The 21,131-nt window shown below is 47.6% G+C and overlaps 1 protein-coding gene across 3 annotated transcripts in view; it reads left to right on the plus strand.

Moving 5' to 3' along the window:
* LOC308148472 (integrin alpha-5-like) overlaps positions 1–21,131 on the plus strand; it is a 346,877-nt gene that overhangs the window by 149,004 nt on the left and 176,742 nt on the right. For 2 of the 3 annotated variants that reach the window (XM_080521934.1, XM_080521935.1), the window contains exons 12-15: positions 13,319–13,527; positions 13,622–13,813; positions 13,895–13,940; positions 20,579–20,692. In XM_080521934.1, coding sequence (XP_080378060.1) covers positions 13,319–13,527; positions 13,622–13,813; positions 13,895–13,940; positions 20,579–20,692 — 561 coding nt within the window. The remainder of the gene's footprint in view (positions 1–13,318; positions 13,528–13,621; positions 13,814–13,894; positions 13,941–20,578; positions 20,693–21,131) is intronic. The other variant, XM_080521936.1, reaches the window with a different exon arrangement.

Consider the following 21,131-nt stretch of genomic DNA (forward strand, 5'->3'; position numbering starts at 1 on the left):
CACCTTCGCCCCCGTCCACCGTCTGGGAGGGAGACAACAGGACAACCAGCCCCCCCGTCCTCCGTCTGGGAGGGAGACGACAGGACAACCAGCGTCCCCGTCCACCACCTGGGAGGGAAACGACAGGTCAACCAGCCCCCCCGTCCACCACCTGGGAGGGAAACGACAGGTCAACCAGCGTCCCCGTCCACCGCCTGGGAGGGAGACGACAGGACAACCAGCGTCCCCGTCCACCGCCTGGGAGGGAGACGACAGGACAACCAGCGTCCCCGTCCACCGCCTGGGAGGGAGACGACAGGACAACCAGCGTCCCCGTCCACCGCCTGGGAGGGAGTCGACAGGTCAACCAGCGCCTGGGAGGGAGACGACAGGACAACCAGCCCCCCCGTCCACCACCTGGGAGGGAAACTACAGGACAGCCAGCCCCCCCGTCCACCGCCTGGGAGGGAGACGACAGGACAACCAGTCCCCCGTCCACCACCTGGGAGGGAGACGACAGGACAACCAGCCCCCCCATCCACCACCTGGGAGGGAGACGACAGGACAATCAGCGCCTGGGAGGGAGACGACAGGACAACCAGCCCCCCCGTCCTCCGTCTGGGAGGGAGACGACAGGACAACCAGCCCCCCCGTCCTCCGTCTGGGAGGGAGACGACAGGACAACCAGCGTCCCCGTCCACCACCTGGGAGGGAAACGACAGGTCAACCAGCCCCCCCGTCCACCGCCTGGGAGGGAAACGACAGGTCAACCAGCCCCCCCGTCCACCGCCTGGGAGGGAAACGACAGGTCAACCAGCGTCCCCGTCCACCGCCTGGGAGGGAGACGACAGGACAACCAGCCCCTCCGTCCACCGCCTGGGAGGGAGACGACAGGACAACCAGCGTCCCCGTCCACCGCCTGGGAGGGAGACGACAGGACAACCAGCGTCCCCGTCCACCGCCTGGGAGGGAGACGACAGGACAACCAGCGTCCCCGTCCACCGCCTGGGAGGGAGACGACAGGACAACCAGCGTCCCCGTCCACCGCCTGGGAGGGAGACGACAGGACAACCAGCGTCCCCGTCCACCGCCTGGGAGGGAGACGACAGGTCAACCAGCCCCCCGTCCACCTCCTGGGAGGGAGACGACAGGACAACCAGCCCCCCGTCCACCTCCTGGGAGGGAGACGACAGGACAACCAGCGTCCCCGTCCACCGCCTGGGAGGGAGACGACAGGTCAACCAGCCCCCCGTCCACCTCCTGGGAGGGAGACGACAGGACAACCAGCGTCCCCGTCCACCACCTGGGAGGGAGACGACAGGTCAACCAGCGCCTGGGAGGGAGACGACAGGACAACCAGCCCCCCGTCCACCACCTGGGAGGGAGACGACAGGACAACCAGCCCCCCGTCCACCACCTGGGAGGGAGACGACAGGACAACCAGCCCCCCCGTCCACCACCTGGGAGGGAGACGACAGGACAACCAGCCCGCCCATCCACCACCTGGGAGGGAGACGACAGGTCAACCAGCGCCTGGGAGGGAGACGACAGGACAACCAGCCCCCCCGTCCACCACCTGGGAGGGAGACGACAGGACAACCAGCCCCCCCGTCCACCACCTGGGAGGGAGACGACAGGACAACCAGCCCCCCCGTCCACCACCTGGGAGGGAGACGACAGGACAACCAGCCCGCCCATCCACCACCTGGGAGGGAGACGACAGGTCAACCAGCGCCTGGGAGGGAGACGACAGGACAACCAGCGCCCCCGTCCATCGTCACTAAGTTTGAACCCTTCAAGCAGAAAGAAGTGGTGAAGAACCGCAGGGAACTACGAGGGACGAGCTTCAGCGTAACGACCAGTTCCAGAAGATCTTAGACGTCTCTTGTTGTTTCCTGTGAGGAAGAAGCTCATCCTGAAGGATCCCGAGGCGTCATCACTGTGGACAGACTCTACGTCAACGACCAGCTGGACCAGGACCCTGCTGTCACCCCCTGGCTCTACTGACCCCTCAACCCCTCCAACACACACACACACACACACACACACACACTGTGCCCACTGTTTCAGGAACAAGCAATCTACCTAAACTTACCCGAATGTTTGTCCATGGGTTCTTGGCTTCATTATTGATGTCAACAGAAAAACCAAATCATCACACCTCTCCCTGTCTCTGTCTCATACAAACACAAACACACAAACTACTGTGCTCACAACAGTCATCAGCAAGACATGTTCCTCCTTTACATGAACAATCTGGGTCACCAACTGGAAATATGTTCACCAAGTAACGCTCAAGCATACAGGACATTAGTGATTGGAATACTTGAGTGAAGTCGTTTAACAACATTTTACAAAATGTGATCTAAAATGTTATCTAGTTTAGAAACATAGATACTAAAGACAAAATAAATAAAGTGGTAATAAAATAACAACAAATAGAAAATCCTCTATTGTTACAAGCAAAGCAGTCAAAATCACCTCATGTTACAGTGTGAGATTTAGATTCAGGTTCAGAAAACTTTATTGATCCCATAGGGCAATTAATTTGTAGCAACACTCGAAGCAGCAGAGCAGTGGGATGAATACAACACACACGGTGTGTACATTACACTCACAGTCACCAAAAAAAAGAAATGAAAACATCGGAATCCCTACGAACTACACCATTTGAATTTAACGATTTAATGGCGAAGGGCACAAACGAAATGGAAAAGCGATTTGCTTTCCGTGCCGGGGCATTAAAACGGCGCCCTGAAGGCAACAAGACAAGCTGAAAACAGAGGATGTCGATTTTTAGCACCGGCTCCTCCCACAAACAATGGAGGTCCCTCATTGATTTTGGAGGTTATGTTTGTCCTTGACTGAGTGAGTAAGCTTTCAATAAAAGCTATTAAGACTGGTTTTGTCTACGTTAAAAGAGTTCAATTTCCCCAGCAGATATGTTCTTTGCTGCCCTCGTTTTATACTCGAATCAGTGTTCAGGTCAGACTTTCATTTGCTGTCGACTGTTGTCCCAAGATATTTATAACTATCAACAATCTCAACATTCTCACCATGAATGACACTAACACTGTTTGGGACAGCACGTCTGAAGTCAATGGTCATTTCCTTGGTTTCAGCGACATTCAGATCCAGACAGTGATCCTCACACCAAGTGACAAATTGTGCCAGCGCAGGGTCATGGCTCGTCTCTGACCCTGAAAGCAGCTGTGTCGTCAGAGAACTTAGTCTCCAATCTGTTTTCCTCCGAAGATTGGCAGCTGTCCGTGTAGAGGATAAAAAGGAGAGACGACAAAACGCATCCCTGAGGTGATCCAGTGTTGGAGATGGACGGAGGAGACGTTTTTCCATTTACAATAAGGTTCTACATTCAGCATTAAAATAATAACACTAGACTTTTCAATAAAATTCTGCCTTTACTGCTGCTTTACTGCCTCTGTATGCTCTGACCTGGTGGTGGCGGACTGGGTCCCTGTGTCTGCCTTGCCTTACACTGACTTGCCTGACTTGCTCCAGGTTGGGAGCTGCCAGGGCTGCTGGTTTCAGGGATGGGGTCTGTCTGGGCCTGATTTGTGCTTCTTTACAAAGAAGTCAGCAATATCTCCTCCTTCTGATCCTTTTCATTATCTGTCCCGATACAACTAGGACAGCCTGGTCAGAATCTGAATATTCTTTGTCATTGATTACAGTGAACAACGGAATTATGACGGACTGCTCCTTCCACAGTGCAGTCATATATATATATATATATATATATATATATATATATATATATATATATTTTATTTTATTTATTTATTTATTAATTTATTTTTTTTTTGTATTGTCATTCTGAGAAAAAAATCAGAATTCTGATTTTTTGTCTCAGAATAGTAGTTAAAAAAAATTATTTGGACCTTAATTTATTTATTTATTTATTTTCAGTTGCCCTAATTGTCTTCGCTCCATCTTCCCTGTGCTTTGGAGTGAAGTGTGGGCGAGATGACAATTTAAAATATAATTTAAAAAAAATACCCAGAAGAATTAATATAAGATGCATATAGATTCAAACAAGATTATCCTTTCTTTGCAGCCCGGTCCCAAATGGTCCACAGCCGGTAGAGGGGAACCTCTGGTCTAATTTATAACATTAGCTAAGTTACTTAGCCATGACTAACCTAGTTACATTTTGCAGCAAGGCTGGACCACTTTTACCATGAAAGAGGTCCGTGGCACAACATAAATTAGGGACCACTGGTTTAGAGCTTTACATTAACAAACAAGCTTCATGGACATTGAGATCATTTCTGGCCATTTGTTTCTCGCTTCATCTAACGTTCCAGTCTAGTGCTACATAGATTCCAGCTAACTTTAGCATAACATTAGCTAAACTAACTTAGCATTTCATAACATCAGCCTACTGGCATAATTTCCATCGACAAAATCTCTTCTCCTCTAAATGTGCAGTCACATCGGCAACTTTAAAACAATGAGCCATTTAGAAACCACCTTAAAACTTTGCTTAGAAATGTTCCCATGTCCACTCGCTGTGTTATTCTGCTTTCTTTTCTTCTGGGCATCTTTCAACAAGACGTCGTTACCTGTCAATCAACTAGGGTGGCACTGGCAACTGAGGTGTCCAGTTAGGTTCCAGAGGGGGCCTGCGATGGTGAGCAGTATTTTCCTGGGCATTGCCCGCCCTAATCTGTCACTGACTGGCTCATCAAGCCTCAAGTCAATCCTCACCAATATAATCAGTGAAGGCAGCGAGTATTAGCCAATTAACGGCAGGTCAAGGGTGAGGCGGGTCAAGGGTAAGGCGGGTCAAGGGTAAGGCGGGTCAAGGGTAAGGCGGGTCAAGGCTTCAGACTCTTCTGAATGGTGCGCATCATGTGGGATTTAGAAGTGGGTATACGCAATGCTGACTGAATAATAAGTAGGTATACGCCGTATGCCCTGTATTTACTCATACTGAATTCAGATTTGGGTAAACTTTTGGTATACAATGCTGAACCCTTCTTGTCAGCCCTTAACCAGCTGCATCACACCTGGTACATCACAGCTGGAACGGCCTGCACAGTGGCCTGCAGAGAGGATCAGCAGAACACCACTGCCTCTCTGCAGAGCCTCTACCAGCACAGCCCCCCCCCCCCCCCATCCACAACATAGACTGTTCACCCTCTGCCCTCAGGCCGGAGGTTCAGAAGCTTGAAAAGCAAAACTAATGGACTGAAAAACCTTTTCTTCCCCGTTGCCAACAGACTCTGAACAGCTTCTGACATGTTTACATTCAATCTGTACATTGCACACAAATGCACATCTCACTTTCTGACTAATATTTTTGCACTGCACTGCTCTGTTATTTTATTTTATTTTTATATTTTTATTTTTATTTTTATATTTTATTTTTATTCTATTTTTGTGTATATACTTACATATTTATGTATGTCGGCTCCAGGGTAGACGGCAAAATAAGAATTTCATTCACTGTGAAACCTGGCTTTTACTGGTGATATGACAATAAAACACCTTGAACTTGAACCTTGAACCTTGAACCTTATGGGTTTCATTGTGTTTTGTCATATTCAACTCATTGAGTCAACCCATGCATCAAGCATCAAGAAGAAGGACGCCACACGCCTGCACAAAATAGTCCAGGCTCTGTGGTGGACACTGAGCTGGGCAGTGTGAACGACGGGCGCTGGACAGGCTCCTGTCCATCATGGACAACCCACTGCATCCATCCACTGTCCAGCACCACCTCCAGGACAACCCACTGCATCCATCCACTGTCCAGCACCACCTCCAGGACAACCCACTGCATCCATCCACTGTCCAGCACCACCTCCAGGACAACCCACTGCATCCATCCACTGTCCAGCACCACCTCCAGGACCCGGTTTCCACGGAAAAGAAAACACTGGGAGCTGCAAATACTTTTTGACATCCAAAATGAAGATTACACTGTATATATTGCTTTTTCTTACCTTTACACTTTGTATAAACAACTATAGTGTGTTGCTTTAGAAATCCACGAAGTGCTACAGAGAAAATTAAATCTTATTCACGTAATGAACACATCTTGAACTCTTGAAAAAATAATAACGGGTAGCCCATCCTTAAGGGTAGTCAAAGCACCAAGGTGTACGGCTGGGGTTAACCCCGAAGCATGAAAAGAAGGTTTCTCTTTTAAATATTTCTTATTTTCTTTTTGATAAATGTGGGTTTTTGTTTTTTTTTGGGGGGGGGGAGGGGGGTTGATAATAACAAAAAAAGCAACGCACCAAGTTGACTGTCTCTGTTAAATGAATTAAAAAGCTGAACTTAAATTATCCATGTAGGAAACAAAAGCAAAAAAATGCCGTGAGCCGTCATCCTTATATCGCCTTTGGGCTTTCAGAGCGTGTAGCGGAGCCTTGACCTGAATTTAAAAAATACATTGGGGGAAAAAGCACTGTGTCACTAAACAATGAAAAATAACTATTTGCAAAATATCTGAATAAATATTTATTTTACCTGGTTAAAGGGACTTCTACAGCGTCTGCATATCGGGGCTGTACGAAGTCACTTTCATCTTTACGCAGGACTGGAAGCTGTCGTCTGTGAGCGGTGTTGGTTTTTAATGGAGTTCATGGAGGAGAGTAGCTGCTCACATACATATGTGGATCCGAAGATCGACAGGACTCCAAAGGCATATTTCGTCATGTTTATGTCGCTGTCGGGGATGGCATTCCATGTTTCAAACACGAGTTTGTCCGGTCTTGGAAGGTTCTCAATATCACTCCATTTGTGATTCTGAACAAGAGTGGCCTTCTGACGGGCAACATCTTCAAGGTCCTCTGTCAAGCGTTTGAATTGGGACACCCACATGTCTTTGTCAGCGATGTCAGCCAGCTCCAGCTCCAGACCAGGTGGACTTACACCTGCGAATGCAGTCACATTTAGCAGGGATGGATCGATGGCCAGGGGAGTGACGGGGAAGGACAATGTGGTTTTTTCCTCTCTGAACTCATGGAATGGTTTCCCAAACGATGCTTGCATTGTGGTGATTGCAGACTGCAAATACTCTGAATTGATCACCTTGTGAGCTTGTTTGAGCTCCTTAAAGAGGGGAGGTGAGACAGTGTGCCTCTCTGTAGATCTCTGGCTGAAACTGTCAGTTTGTGCTCAGACACTAACACCTCCTCCAGCATGTGTGGCGCTGAGCCTCCTCTCCCTACAGTTTGTGCTCAGACGCTAACACCTCCTCCAGCATGTGTGGCGCTGAGCCTCCTCTCCCCAGTTTGTGCTCAGACGCTAACACCTCCTCCAGCATGTGTGGCGCTGAGCCTCCTCTCCCCAGTTTGTGCTCAGACGCTAACACCTCCTCCAGCATGTGTGGCGCTGAGCCTCCTCTCCCTACAGTTTGTGCTCAGACACTAACACCTCCTCCAGCATGTGTGGCGCTGAGCCTCCTCTCCCCAGTTTGTGCTCAGACGCTAACACCTCCTCCAGCATGTGTGGCGCTGAGCCTCCTCCCCCTACAGTTTGTGCTCAGACGCTAACACCTCCTCCAGCATGTGTGGCGCTGAGCCTCCTCCCCCTACAGTTTGTGCTCAGACGCTAACACCTCCTCCAGCATGTGTGGCGCTGAGCCTCCTCTCCCTACAGTTTGTGCTCAGACGCTAACACCTCCTCCAGCATGTGTGGCGCTGAGCCTCCTCTCCCCAGTTTGTGCTCAGACGCTAACACCTCCTCCAGCATGTGTGGCGCTGAGCCTCCTCTCCCTACAGTTTGTGCTCAGACGCTAACACCTCCTCCAGCATGTGTGGCGCTGAGCCTCCTCTCCCTACAGTTTGTGCTCAGACGCTAACACCTCCTCCAGCATGTGTGGCGCTGAGCCTCCTCTCCCTACAGTTTGTGCTCAGACGCTAACACCTCCTCCAGCATGTGTGGCGCTGTGCCTCCTCTCCCTAGTTTGTGCTCAGACGCTAACACCTCCTCCAGCATGTGTGGCGCTGAGCCTCCTCTCCCTACAGTTTGTGCTCAGACGCTAACACCTCCTCCAGCATGTGTGGCGCTGAGCCTCCTCCCCCTACAGTTTGTGCTCAGACGCTAACACCTCCTCCAGCATGTGTGGCGCTGAGCCTCCTCCCCCTACAGTTTGTGCTCAGACGCTAACACCTCCTCCAGCATGTGTGGCGCTGAGCCTCCTCTCCCTACAGTTTGTGCTCAGACGCTAACACCTCCTCCAGCATGTGTGGCGCTGAGCCTCCTCTCCCCAGTTTGTGCTCAGACGCTAACACCTCCTCCAGCATGTGTGGCGCTGAGCCTCCTCTCCCTACAGTTTGTGCTCAGACGCTAACACCTCCTCCAGCATGTGTGGCGCTGAGCCTCCTCTCCCTACAGTTTGTGCTCAGACGCTAACACCTCCTCCAGCATGTGTGGCGCTGAGCCTCCTCTCCCTACAGTTTGTGCTCAGACGCTAACACCTCCTCCAGCATGTGTGGCGCTGTGCCTCCTCTCCCTAGTTTGTGCTCAGACGCTAACACCTCCTCCAGCATGTGTGGCGCTGAGCCTCCTCTCCCTACAGTTTGTGCTCAGACGCTAACACCTCCTCCAGCATGTGTGGCGCTGAGCCTCCTCCCCCTACAGTTTGTGCTCAGACGCTAACACCTCCTCCAGCATGTGTGGCGCTGTGCCTCCTCTCCCTACAGTTTGTGCTCAGACGCTAACACCTCCTCCAGCATGTGTGGCGCTGAGCCTCCTCTCCCTACAGTTTGTGCTCAGACGCTAACACCTCCTCCAGCATGTGTGGCGCTGTGCCTCCTCTCCCTAGTTTGTGCTCAGACGCTAACACCTCCTCCAGCATGTGTGGCGCTGAGCCTCCTCCCCCTACAGTTTGTGCTCAGACACTAACACCTCCTCCAGCATGTGTGGCGCTGTGCCTCCTCCCCCTACAGTTTGTGCTCAGACGCTAACACCTCCTCCAGCATGTGTGGCGCTGTGCCTCCTCTCCCTAGTTTGTGCTCAGACACTAACACCTCCTCCAGCATGTGTGGCGCTGTGCCTCCTCCCCCTACAGTTTGTGCTCAGACGCTAACACCTCCTCCAGCATGTGTGGCGCTGTGCCTCCTCCCCCTACAGTTTGTGCTCAGACGCTAACACCTCCTCCAGCATGTGTGGCGCTGTGCCTCCTCTCCCTAGTTTGTGCTCAGACACTAACACCTCCTCCAGCATGTGTGGCGCTGTGCCTCCTCCCCCTACAGTTTGTGCTCAGACACTAACACCTCCTCCAGCATGTGTGGCGCTGTGCCTCCTCTCCCTACAGTTTGTGCTCAGACGCTAACACCTCCTCCAGCATGTGTGGCGCTGAGCCTCCTCCCCCTACAGTTTGTGCTCAGACGCTAACACCTCCTCCAGCATGTGTGGCGCTGTGCCTCCTCCCCCTACAGTTTGTGCTCAGACGCTAACACCTCCTCCAGCATGTGTGGCGCTGAGCCTCCTCCCCCTACAGTTTGTGCTCAGACGCTAACACCTCCTCCAGCATGTGTGGCGCTGTGCCTCCTCCCCCTACAGTTTGTGCTCAGACACTAACACCTCCTCCAGCATGTGTGGCGCTGTGCCTCCTCCCCCTACAGTTTGTGCTCAGACGCTAACACCTCCTCCAGCATGTGTGGCGCTGTGCCTCCTCTCCCTACAGTTTGTGCTCAGACGCTAACACCTCCTCCAGCATGTGTGGCGCTGAGCCTCCTCCCCCTACAGTTTGTGCTCAGACACTAACACCTCCTCCAGCATGTGTGGCGCTGTGCCTCCTCCCCCTACAGTTTGTGCTCAGACGCTAACACCTCCTCCAGCATGTGTGGCGCTGAGCCTCCTCCCCCTACAGTTTGTGCTCAGACGCTAACACCTCCTCCAGCATGTGTGGCGCTGTGCCTCCTCCCCCTACAGTTTGTGCTCAGACACTAACACCTCCTCCAGCATGTGTGGCGCTGTGCCTCCTCCCCCTACAGTTTGTGCTCAGACGCTAACACCTCCTCCAGCATGTGTGGCGCTGAGCCTCCTCTCCCTACAGTTTGTGCTCAGACGCTAACACCTCCTCCAGCATGTGTGGCGCTGTGCCTCCTCCCCCTACAGTTTGTGCTCAGACGCTAACACCTCCTCCAGCATGTGTGGCGCTGAGCCTCCTCCCCCTACAGTTTGTGCTCAGATGCTAACACCTCCTCCAGCATGTGTGGCGCTGAGCCTCCTCCCCCTACAGTTTGTGCTCAGACGCTAACACCTCCTCCAGCATGTGTGGCGCTGAGCCTCCTCTCCCTACAGTTTGTGCTCAGACACTAACACCTCCTCCAGCATGTGTGGCGCTGAGCCTCCTCTCCCCAGTTTGTGCTCAGACGCTAACACCTCCTCCAGCATGTGTGGCGCTGAGCCTCCTCTCCCTACAGTTTGTGCTCAGACACTAACACCTCCTCCAGCATGTGTGGCGCTGAGCCTCCTCTCCCCAGTTTGTGCTCAGACGCTAACACCTCCTCCAGCATGTGTGGCGCTGAGCCTCCTCTCCCTACAGTTTGTGCTCAGACACTAACACCTCCTCCAGCATGTGTGGCGCTGAGCCTCCTCCCCCTACAGTTTGTGCTCAGACGCTAACACCTCCTCCAGCATGTGTGGCGCTGAGCCTCCTCTCCCTACAGTTTGTGCTCAGACACTAACACCTCCTCCAGCATGTGTGGCGCTGAGCCTCCTCTCCCTACAGTTTGTGCTCAGACACTAACACCTCCTCCAGCATGTGTGGCGCTGAGCCTCCTCTCCCCTGAAGAGTTGTGTTCAGCGTGTTCAGGTTCGCTGTCATGTCAACCATGAAGTGCAGCTTTTCCAGCCACTCTGGCTGTTCCAGCTCAGGAAAGCTGAGCCCTTTGCTGCTCATGAAAGTTTCCACTTCTCCCAGACATGCAGCCAAAGGCTCCAGCAGCAGGAGATCAGCGGAAGATAAGATAAGCCTTTATTGATCTCACGATGGAGAAATGTATAGTAACCAACGGAACTGGTGGCGATTTAAACCTTTGGCCAATATTGTATTGACAATCTGAATGACAACATTCATGACTTGTGCATTCTGGAGGAAACGTTTGCACACACAATGCCTCTTAGTGCAGGGTGCAGTGAAAAGTCAGCAGCTTTCTATCCAGTGACTTGTGCAGCAAGGCCATGAAGCCCCTGTGCGCTCCGTCATACTCGCTGCCCCATCGGTAGCCACTGACACCAGATGGGTGGCTTTTATTCCTTTGGCTCTTAAACAATCAAGCACAGCCTCACAGAAGTCCTGTGTCTGGCAGTTTAGTGGTATCAGCTCAACCATTTCTTCCTGCGGTCCAGCAGAGTCCACATATCGGCAGCACAGCCCTATTTGTTCAGTGTCACTTTTGTCTTTGGACGCTTCAGTACGCTGCAGCTGAACTGATGTCTTTAATTTGCTGTTTTGTGATGTTTTCTGCCATTTTTATGGTTCTGTCTTTGACAGTCTTGGCAGAGAGCGGCATCTCTCTGATTTTCTGCACAATTTCATGCTTGTTTTTAAAGTCCGCGAATAGATGTTCTGAAATCTTAATGAATAACTCTTTCATATATTCTCCATCTGTGAACGGTTTCCCATGACTATTTCCTGAGCGGCCACAAAACTTGCATGTGTAGTTGAATTTGCAGACTTCACCCACTTCTTGAATTGAATTTCCTCAGATCAGCTTTTTTTCTCTCTTCTCCCTCTGGATATGTATTGAAATGTCTTGCGACATTTGACCTTATATTGTGAGCCAGTTTTTCTCCACAAATTCGGCATACTGGTAGGCCACTCTCGTCAGAGGTAAATGCAAATGAATCTGCCCAGGCATCATTAAATGTTCTATTTTCTTCAGATATTTTTCTTTTCTTATATTTCTCCATACTTGGCCTACCTCGGGTTAGAAGTCTTGACAAATGTACGGCGTTTTGGCGGGTTTGCCGGCTTCCGCGAGTGTGACATTTATTTTGAACGACGAAAAATAATAAAATATAATTTAATTTTAATATTTCAAGATCACAATAATCTTCCAATTTAGAACTAAAATTTAAAAACCCCAAAAAACTAACACAAATAAAATACACTTAGGGTTAAATACTAAATACTTCTAATATATTTTCCCAAACCACTCGGAGCCGCAGTACAAGGATGAAAGAGCCACATGAGGCTCCGGAGCCGCGGGTTGCCGACCTCTGTTCTAGATTTTTGTGCTTTTTGTACTCTTGATGGAGATTATTAATCTATTGACCTGCAGAAAATAAATACACCGTATAATGAAATGTAAATCATTGCGGTGTTGTCAGTCTTTTGTAATGTATTGATATAGCTCATGTGATGTTTAGCAGATACAGAAAATTAAATAGAACACAGGCAGAGCATTACAGTTCAAAATATGCCTTTTTTCATTTTTATAAAGGTAAATGTTACCAAATGTTATTTTTTTTAATGCAAGACATTATCATTTATTGAGACATTTGTTGTGTTGAAGTACACAAAACACATAAAAGCATCAGTCTATTAATGACAAATGGAGGAAATCAGTGAAATTCTCTTCAAATAAATCTCTCCACCTTGAGGCGATCTCATGATATTTTATGTAATAACATACTTGAGTTTCCCTTGCAGCTGTTTGGCGCTCTCTAAAAATGTCTCTTCCTGGTTTGGAAATCTCCCATGAAGGAAATCACTTCCTTATTATTGCCTTCACCAAAGCTTATGTTTTTGGCCATGTGGATTGATTTATTGGTTTTTATATTATGTGATATATTTATACATTATATATTTCTATTTATTTATATTATTATATATTTTATGTTATATTTATTGGTTTTTATATTGTGCATTTTACCAACTTTTTGCAAAAACTATTGACCCAAATTACATGAACATTTCAGGGAAGATTTGCTATCATTTAAGGACCAATTGATTTGATTTTGGGGCTTGATCAGCTCGTCTGCAGGTAACATATGTCCTCTGTTGTGGACACACTGGAAGTCCGTGGTGAACAGTCAGTCAAGGCTACAGGAAGGAACCTGCCGTTTGCGTCCTGCTAGCACACTGCAAACTCCGTTCCGGAGCTCGCAGCCAATATCTCAGTTTAGCAAGTATCCAGAAACACCAACGTGAGCAGACGGGCCCGGGTCGTCGTTCATCTGTGTGCCCCCACTCAGTCTTTCACACAGTCATGTTGCTGTTTGACAGGCTAGTTAGCATCGGTATGAGCTAATGGCTAACATGTGAAAGAAATGGGTTTGGGAAGTCATTCGCTCTTCCAAGTGTCCGTTCTTGTTACTCTCTGTATTGATAATGCATCTGTTTTCCCAGCCTGGATGACTTGGTGGTCGGAGCTCCCATGTTCATGCGTCGAGAGTCTAGTGGGCGTCTGGAGGAACTGGGTAAGGTCTACGTGTACCTGCAGAGGGCTCCTCTCCTGCTGGACCACAGCCCGGCTCACCTGCTCGGACCGCAGGCCTTCAGCCGCTTTGGGTCCTCCCTGGCTCCGCTGGGTGACCTCAACCAAGATGGCTTCAATGGTAAAGTCCGGACTCACTGCAAATGTGAACAGTGAAACTCAAGCGGTGCTGCTCACACTGTAATCTGTGCAAATTGTTGTGTTCTTCTAATCAGACATGGCTGTCGGCTGTCCGTATGGAGGAGATGACCAGCAGGGGCTGGTTTTCATCTATAACGGCCATGTTGGAGGACTTTGGGACAAGCCCACTCAGTCTCTCTCGGGCAAGTGGGCTTCCAGCTCTTTCCCCGCCGGGTTTGGCTTTGCTCTGCGAGGAAACAGAGATTTGGATGAAAACGGGTACCCAGGTACTGCAGCAAACACTTTAACATGATCACTCTTAAACTCTTTGCTGGGGTCTCCATTTCATGCTTTCTCTCTTTTTACAGATCTGGTTGTTGGAGCGTTTGGGGCAGGTAAAGCTGTCCTGTACAGGTATGTGGAAATAGAAATGACTTCAGTCCGTTGCGCGTCTTCCTTTGACATTCTTTAGTACTTATAAAAGTGTTGTATAACTTGTAATCAGTCTGTGAGTGACAAATGTACAAAAGGTATAGTAATGAGCAAAGTTTTATTATCTCGAGTTATGTAAAGGCCCTATTTATACGCCAACATTTTCAAGTGAAAATTACAAAACGCTCTTAGCATTTTGGGGTCTATTTACATGACAACGATGCTTGTAGTCACAAGTCACAAAATGCAACTTTTTGAAAACGGCTCCCAAGGTGGAACTTTAAAAAAATGCTTGGGTTTCATCTCCCTATAAAAGGGAGGGTGGCACATTGGTGGGCGTGTCTTGTTTTGGTTTCTCCTCATGTCAATCTTCCTGGAGGCGGGGCTTCTCCAGCTCTGCGACATCATCAAATAGAATCAAGGTGTTGAGCTCCCCCACCAGGTAGAACAGAGAAAGATCACTGTGAACTCAAGCTGGAGGGAATCAATGAAAAAACACTTTGGGGATTATATGAACCCCAAATAACACTTTTATCATGTTTAAAGACCAGAAAAGTCCATTTAGTAGAATATGGACTTTAACCCTTATCAATAGCCAAACACAACATAGATGGTACCAAGAGATCCTTTTGAGGTAAGAAATCCCTACAACATTCAATGTTGATTGCTTGGGAAAGTACCCTTTACAGTACTTTACTTAAGGGGGAGGAAGATGCTCTATACCAGGGGTTGGCAACCTGCAACCCGTTTCCCACTGAACAGAACACACTGGCTTCTTTACATCCCTTATGGTATGTAAGGACGTCACATCCCTACATCGTTCACAACCGGCCTACATTTTATGGTACTTTCTCCAGTGGGACCGCGCAACACAATTGGGTCTGGTTGCGCTTTGCCTTACTGTATCATCTGGCCCACCTTGCCTTACCTTAGTGTATTGTCTTGCCCACTCTGCCTTACCTTACCATACTGTCCTGACCCACCCCACCTTATCTTACTGTCCAGGCTACCTTACCGTCTGGCCCACCATACCGTACCATCCTGGTCCACCCCACCTATACCATCCAGCCCACCCAGCCTTATCTTACCATACCATTCTGGCCCATGCTGCCTTACCTTACTGTTTGGTCCACCTTTCTGTACTTTACTTTCCGGTCCACCATACCATACCATACCATCCGGCCCACTCTGCCTTACTTTACCCTCCGCCCCACCTTGCCTTACCATACTGTCTGGCCTGCCCTGCCTTACCTTTTCTTTTAATTTTTTTCTTTTCTTTTTTTTTTTTTTCTTTTTTATTAGAAGTTGGCATGGCTGCCGTACACGACCGGGGTGGACTGTTCAAAGAGAGAGAGAGAGAGAGAGAGAGAGAGAGAGAGAGAGTGGGGTTTAGGGGGATGGGTGGGGGACAACATACAACACTCTTGTTAGTGCTACATATATTATTTACAGTTATCACACTGATCCAAATATTTTCAACTGTTATGAGATTAAACCAGCCTGAGCAGCTCTATCTAGACAGTAACATGATTTTCTAGATTAAACCAGCCTGAGCAGCTCTATCTAGACAGTAACATGATTTTCTAGATTAAACCAGCCTGAGCAGCTCTATCTAGACAATAACATGCATTCTAGATTAAACCAGCCTGAGCAGCTCTATCTAGACAGTAACATGATTTTCTAGATTAAACCAGCCTGAGCAGCTCTATCTAGACAGTAACACGATTTTCTAGATTAAACCAGCCTGAGCAGCTCTAGCTAGACAGTAACATGATTTTCTAGATTAAAACAGCCTGAGCAGCTCTATCTAGACAGCAACATGATTTTCTAGATTAAACCAGCCTGAGCAGCTCTATCTAGACAGTAACATGATTTTCTAGATTGAGCCAGCCTGAGCAGCTCTATCTACACAGTAACATGATTTTCTAGATTGAGCCAGCCTGAGCTACTATCTAGACAGTAACATGATTTTCTAGATTGAGCCAGCCTGAGCAGCTCTATCTAGACAGTAACATGATTTTCTAGATTAAACCAGCCTGAGCAGCTCTATCTAGACAGTAACGTGATTTTCTAGATTAAACCAGCCTGAGCAGCTCTATCTAGACAGTAACATGATTTTCTAGATTAAACCAGCCTGAGCAGCTCTATCTAGACAGTAACATGATTTTCTAGATTGAGCCAGCCTCAGCAGCTCTATCTAGACAGTAACATGATTTTCTAGATTGAGCCAGCCTCAGCAGCTCTATCTAGACAGTAACATGATTTTCTAGATTAAACCAGCCTGAGCAGCTCTATCTAGACAGTAACATGATTTTCTAGATTAAACCAGCCTGAGCAGCTCTATCTAGACAGTAACATGATTTTCTAGATTGAGCCAGCCTCAGCAGCTCTATCTAGACAGTAACATGATTTTCTAGATTGAGCCAGCCTCAGCAGCTCTATCTAGACAGTAACATGATTTTCTAAATTAAACCAGCCTGAGCAGCTCTATCTAGACAGTAACATGATTTTCTAGATTAAACCAGCCTGAGCAGCTCTAGCTAGACAGTAACATGATTTTCTAGATTAAAACAGCCTGAGCAGCTCTATCTAGACAGCAACATGATTTTCTAGATTAAACCAGCCTGAGCAGCTCTATCTAGACAGTAACATGATTTTCTAGATTGAGCCAGCCTGAGCAGCTCTATCTACACAGTAACATGATTTTCTAGATTGAGCCAGCCTGAGCTACTATCTAGACAGTAACATGATTTTCTAGATTAAACCAGCCTGAGCAGCTCTATCTAGACAGTAACACGATTTTCTAGATTAAACCAGCCTGAGCAGCTCTAGCTAGACAGTAACATGATTTTCTAGATTAAAACAGCCTGAGCAGCTCTATCTAGACAGCAACATGATTTTCTAGATTAAACCAGCCTGAGCAGCTCTATCTAGACAGTAACATGATTTTCTAGATTGAGCCAGCCTGAGCAGCTCTATCTAGACAGTAACATGATTTTCTAGATTGAGCCAGCCTGAGCTACTATCTAGACAGTAACATGATTTTCTAGATTGAGCCAGCCTGAGCAGCTCTATCTAGACAGTAACATGATTTTCTAGATTAAACCAGCCTGAGCAGCTCTATCTAGACAGTAACGTGATTTTCTAGATTAAACCAGCCTGAGCAGCTCTATCTAGACAGTAACATGATTTTCTAGATTAAACCAGCCTGAGCAGCTCTATCTAGACAGTAACATGATTTTCTAGATTGAGCCAGCCTCAGCAGCTCTATCTAGACAGTAACATGATTTTCTAGATTGAGCCAGCCTCAGCAGCTCTATCTAGACAGTAACATGATTTTCTAGATTAAACCAGCCTGAGCAGCTCTATCTAGACAGTAACATGATTTTCTAGATTAAACCAGCCTGAGCAGCTCTATCTAGACAGTAACATGATTTTCTAGATTGAGCCAGCCTCAGCAGCTCTATCTAGACAGTAACATGATTTTCTAGATTGAGCCAGCCTCAGCAGCTCTATCTAGACAGTAACATGATTTTCTAAATTAAACCAGCCTGAGCAGCTCTATCTAGACAGTAACATGATTTTCTAGATTAAACCAGCCTGAGCAGCTCTATCTAGACAGTAACATGATCGGCGATCAGCACGCTCCCGCTGCCTCTCCCTCAGCCGGTTGTCCAAGTGGCTGGGGAGTGAGATGAGCTCGTCGAGGGAGGAGGGTTTGTCCCGGGTAGCCAGTTGGTCTTTCAGTCTCTCCGAGAGACCCTGGGCATAAATTCCCTAGAGAGCCTCATCTTGCCTTCCACACTCCTGTGCCAGGATCCAGAACTCGACTAAGTAGTCGGCTGCTGACATGGTGCCCTGGGAAAAAGAGAGAAGCCGCCATGCGGCCTCGCCCTTCTTTACCGGTTGATCTAAAACCTTCTGAAGCTCCTCGGTAAAGCAGGCCCAGGTCTGAATAACCGGTGAATCGTGGTTCCAGAGTGCCGTCACCCACCGAGCTGCCTTCCCTCGCAGGAGGTTGGTGGTGTAGACGATCTTGGCCCGATCAGAGGGATATTTGGAGGGCTGGAGGTCGAAGACAATTATTCGTAGCTCTTGGTGAAATGGGATTCAGGGGCTCCGTTTCTCCGATTTTCCAGGTGGTGCCTTTGAGTCATTTTGCAAATCACATGTGTAACTCCCCCAAATTATCGAAATTCTCACTATACCTGATGAATGTGCAACGTTTCACAAAAAGTTATGTATGCCAAGGTCCTCAAAAACGTGTCTGTTCGGGCTGACAAATAATAATAAGAATAATAATGATCCCTACAGTTTCAATAGGCTCCTATGCACTGTCAGTGCTCGGATATGGTCGAGACCCAGGACAGACTTCCTGCTCTCATTTGAATGTAGTCTCTTGTGATCCACCATCTTGTTTTGGAGTTCCATCACACGTCTCACACACACACTCCCTCCATCTCTCTCTCTCTCTCTCTCTCTCTCTCTCTCTCTCTCTCACTATCTATCTCTGTCTCTTTCTCTCCCCCCCCCCCCCCCCCCCCCCACACACACACACACACACACAGCTGTACATAGGTAGTTAGAATCTGTGTTTTATTTGTTTTCATTGTTAATAAATATAATGTTTGGAATCATACTTGCTGTTTTATTAATGAGCACAAAGGTGAATGAAATGTCGACCTCTTCTGTGTCAAGAACTCCAAAATCCTTCAAGCTTTACTGTTAATTCTGGTAATTGTAATTAATTCAACTATTAATTCAAATTCCTGATTAACTGTTTAGTATATCTTATGAGACTGATAGAACTGAATTGGCTATCATTTCCTGTTAAGACAGGTGGAGCTCCGAGGTTCTGATACAGATCAGATTAAATTTCATTCACATTATTAATAACTATCTTTGATAATTATTAATCATTGGTGATAGCCAAACTGCTGAATTGCACAACATAAATGGTACCTAGTGATCCTTACAAGGTAAGAAACCCCGACGGTCCAGTTACTTGCCTAACCCTAACGGACTTAAAGATAACGGAGGATCTGGCAGCAATGCCCTCAATGAAAGGGACAATGACGAGAAGCAGTCTATTCACGAAGGTAAAAGCATGCATGGACATGCAGGGATTGATGTGGGACAGACTCAAGGGTGTCACAACAGACGACTGTCCAAATCTAACAGGGAAACATGTCGGGCTGTTGAAATGTATCCAAGATAAAGTGACTGAAATCAACGCAGATAAGAAAGCGGTATTTTTACATTGTATTTTACATCCGCATATGTTGTACAAGTCAGTACTTAAGATTGACGATGTGATTAATGTTGTAACTAAAATAGTAAGCTTCATCAGGGCGTGAGCACTGAATCACAGGCAGTTTGTTGGCAGAGCACAAGACTGAACATGGTGACATCGGCTATCACAGCTGTCCGATGGCTCCAGGGCAAAGTGCTATAAAGTGTCTTGGATCTGAAAGCAGAGATCCCAGAGTTTGGTGAGAAGAAAGGCAAAGACATCCAAAGCTCTCGGATGAGAAGTGGATGGCAGATTTTGCATGTGCTGTTGATGTGATGGCACTGATGACTGAACTGAACACGAAGGTCTTTTCGTCCATGAAATGCACAACTTGAAGCTTTCATGACAAAGTTACAGTTTCTTTCAAGGTAACTGGAGAGCAACCATCTCACTCGCATGCAAACCCTGAACGAAGTCACACCATCAAATGATCACCTCCACAGGTACTCGTCTACTGTGTGTTAGGAGCACTGCATGGTGAGTTTTCGAGGTGATTTGAAGATCTCAGAACAATGGAGAGTGAAATGCACTTGATTTCCTCTCCATATACCCACAATGTGGACGATGCCCCGACTGAGGTCCAGCTGGAACTCATTGGCCTGCAATCTGACGTGATACTGGCAGAGCCCTTTAAGTCACAACCACTGCTGGAAGTCTACTGTTGTCTTAAGCAACAAACGTTTCCAAACTATCAAAATGAGGAGACATGCTCAGAAGATGTTTGTTCTCTTTGGTTCTACCTACATATGTGAACAAACATTCTTAGTGATGAAGTTTAACAAGTCCAGGTACAGAGCTTCTCTCACTGATGACATTCAACCTGACTTTGATGCACTTGTTAAAGACCAACAGAGACTAGATTTGTCTCACTGAACAGGAAATAAGGACTGAAAAACCCAGAATGAGTGTGAATGTGATTAAACTACAAATGCAGGCATCATTGTTTTCTAATATGATGTATATTTACAGAACGTGGCTGAAAATAGTCACTACTGTAATGAATCAAAAACTGTACTTTTTCCACATTTCTTTAACCATTTCTTTTGGGAAATGTTATTGAATAAATGTAATTTTTTTTCTAAGGTAACCTCTCAGCTCTAAACACACAGTTAATATTATGCAGCTTGAGTTCAGCCTTTTGGTCTGGTCCTTCATAATATGTTCTTGTTCTCCTGTGGCCCCGTGTAAAAAAAATAATTGCCCACCCCTGTATTATGCTATTGGACAGTCTGTGGCTCATGTTGTTGTGCTTCTTTACATTTCTCCCAGTGGGACTCATCAGGAAACATGTTTTCTCTTGTGTTTCTCCTTTTCTGCTTTGGGCCAGAGCTCGGCCCATCGTGAGTGCCAGTGCCACACTGACGGTGCAGCCGACCATGTTCAACCTGGAGGAGAAGATGTGTTTGCTGAATACAGCCAATGAAACCCTTCCCGTGTCTTGGTATGAAAGTTATTTCATCTTCAATAGCAGGTTTGTTCAGTGTTGTTAATTCCAGCAGACACATTCTTACAGACTGAATAAAAGTTGTTGTCAAGTAGCGCGAGGGCCCTCTGACGTCCGCAGAACATGAAAAGTCCTGCTGCTGCGGTTATGTAACACACGTCACAGTCAACACTTTACCTTACCAGGAAGCCAAGTGACCTCATGTTTCCTTTTGGGGTTTCTCTGAAGCATATGTTCAGTAAAAAGACAGCATTTACCCCGTCTCAGTGAAGCTCTTTCCACAGCTTTCTATTAAATGTGGAACATTTTGTGAGACATTAACCAAAGTGGCTACCCAGAGGGTTCGATACAGGGAAGTCTTTATTTGTCCTTAATGCTGCGGTTCGGAAACAAAACAAAAAAGCAGAGGAGGTGGGAAAAATATAGAGCAGCCACA

The sequence above is a fragment of the Blennius ocellaris genome (genome assembly GCF_963422515.1).
Source record: "Blennius ocellaris genome assembly, contig: SCAFFOLD_55, whole genome shotgun sequence".
Classification (NCBI taxonomy): domain Eukaryota; kingdom Metazoa; phylum Chordata; class Actinopteri; order Blenniiformes; family Blenniidae; genus Blennius; species Blennius ocellaris.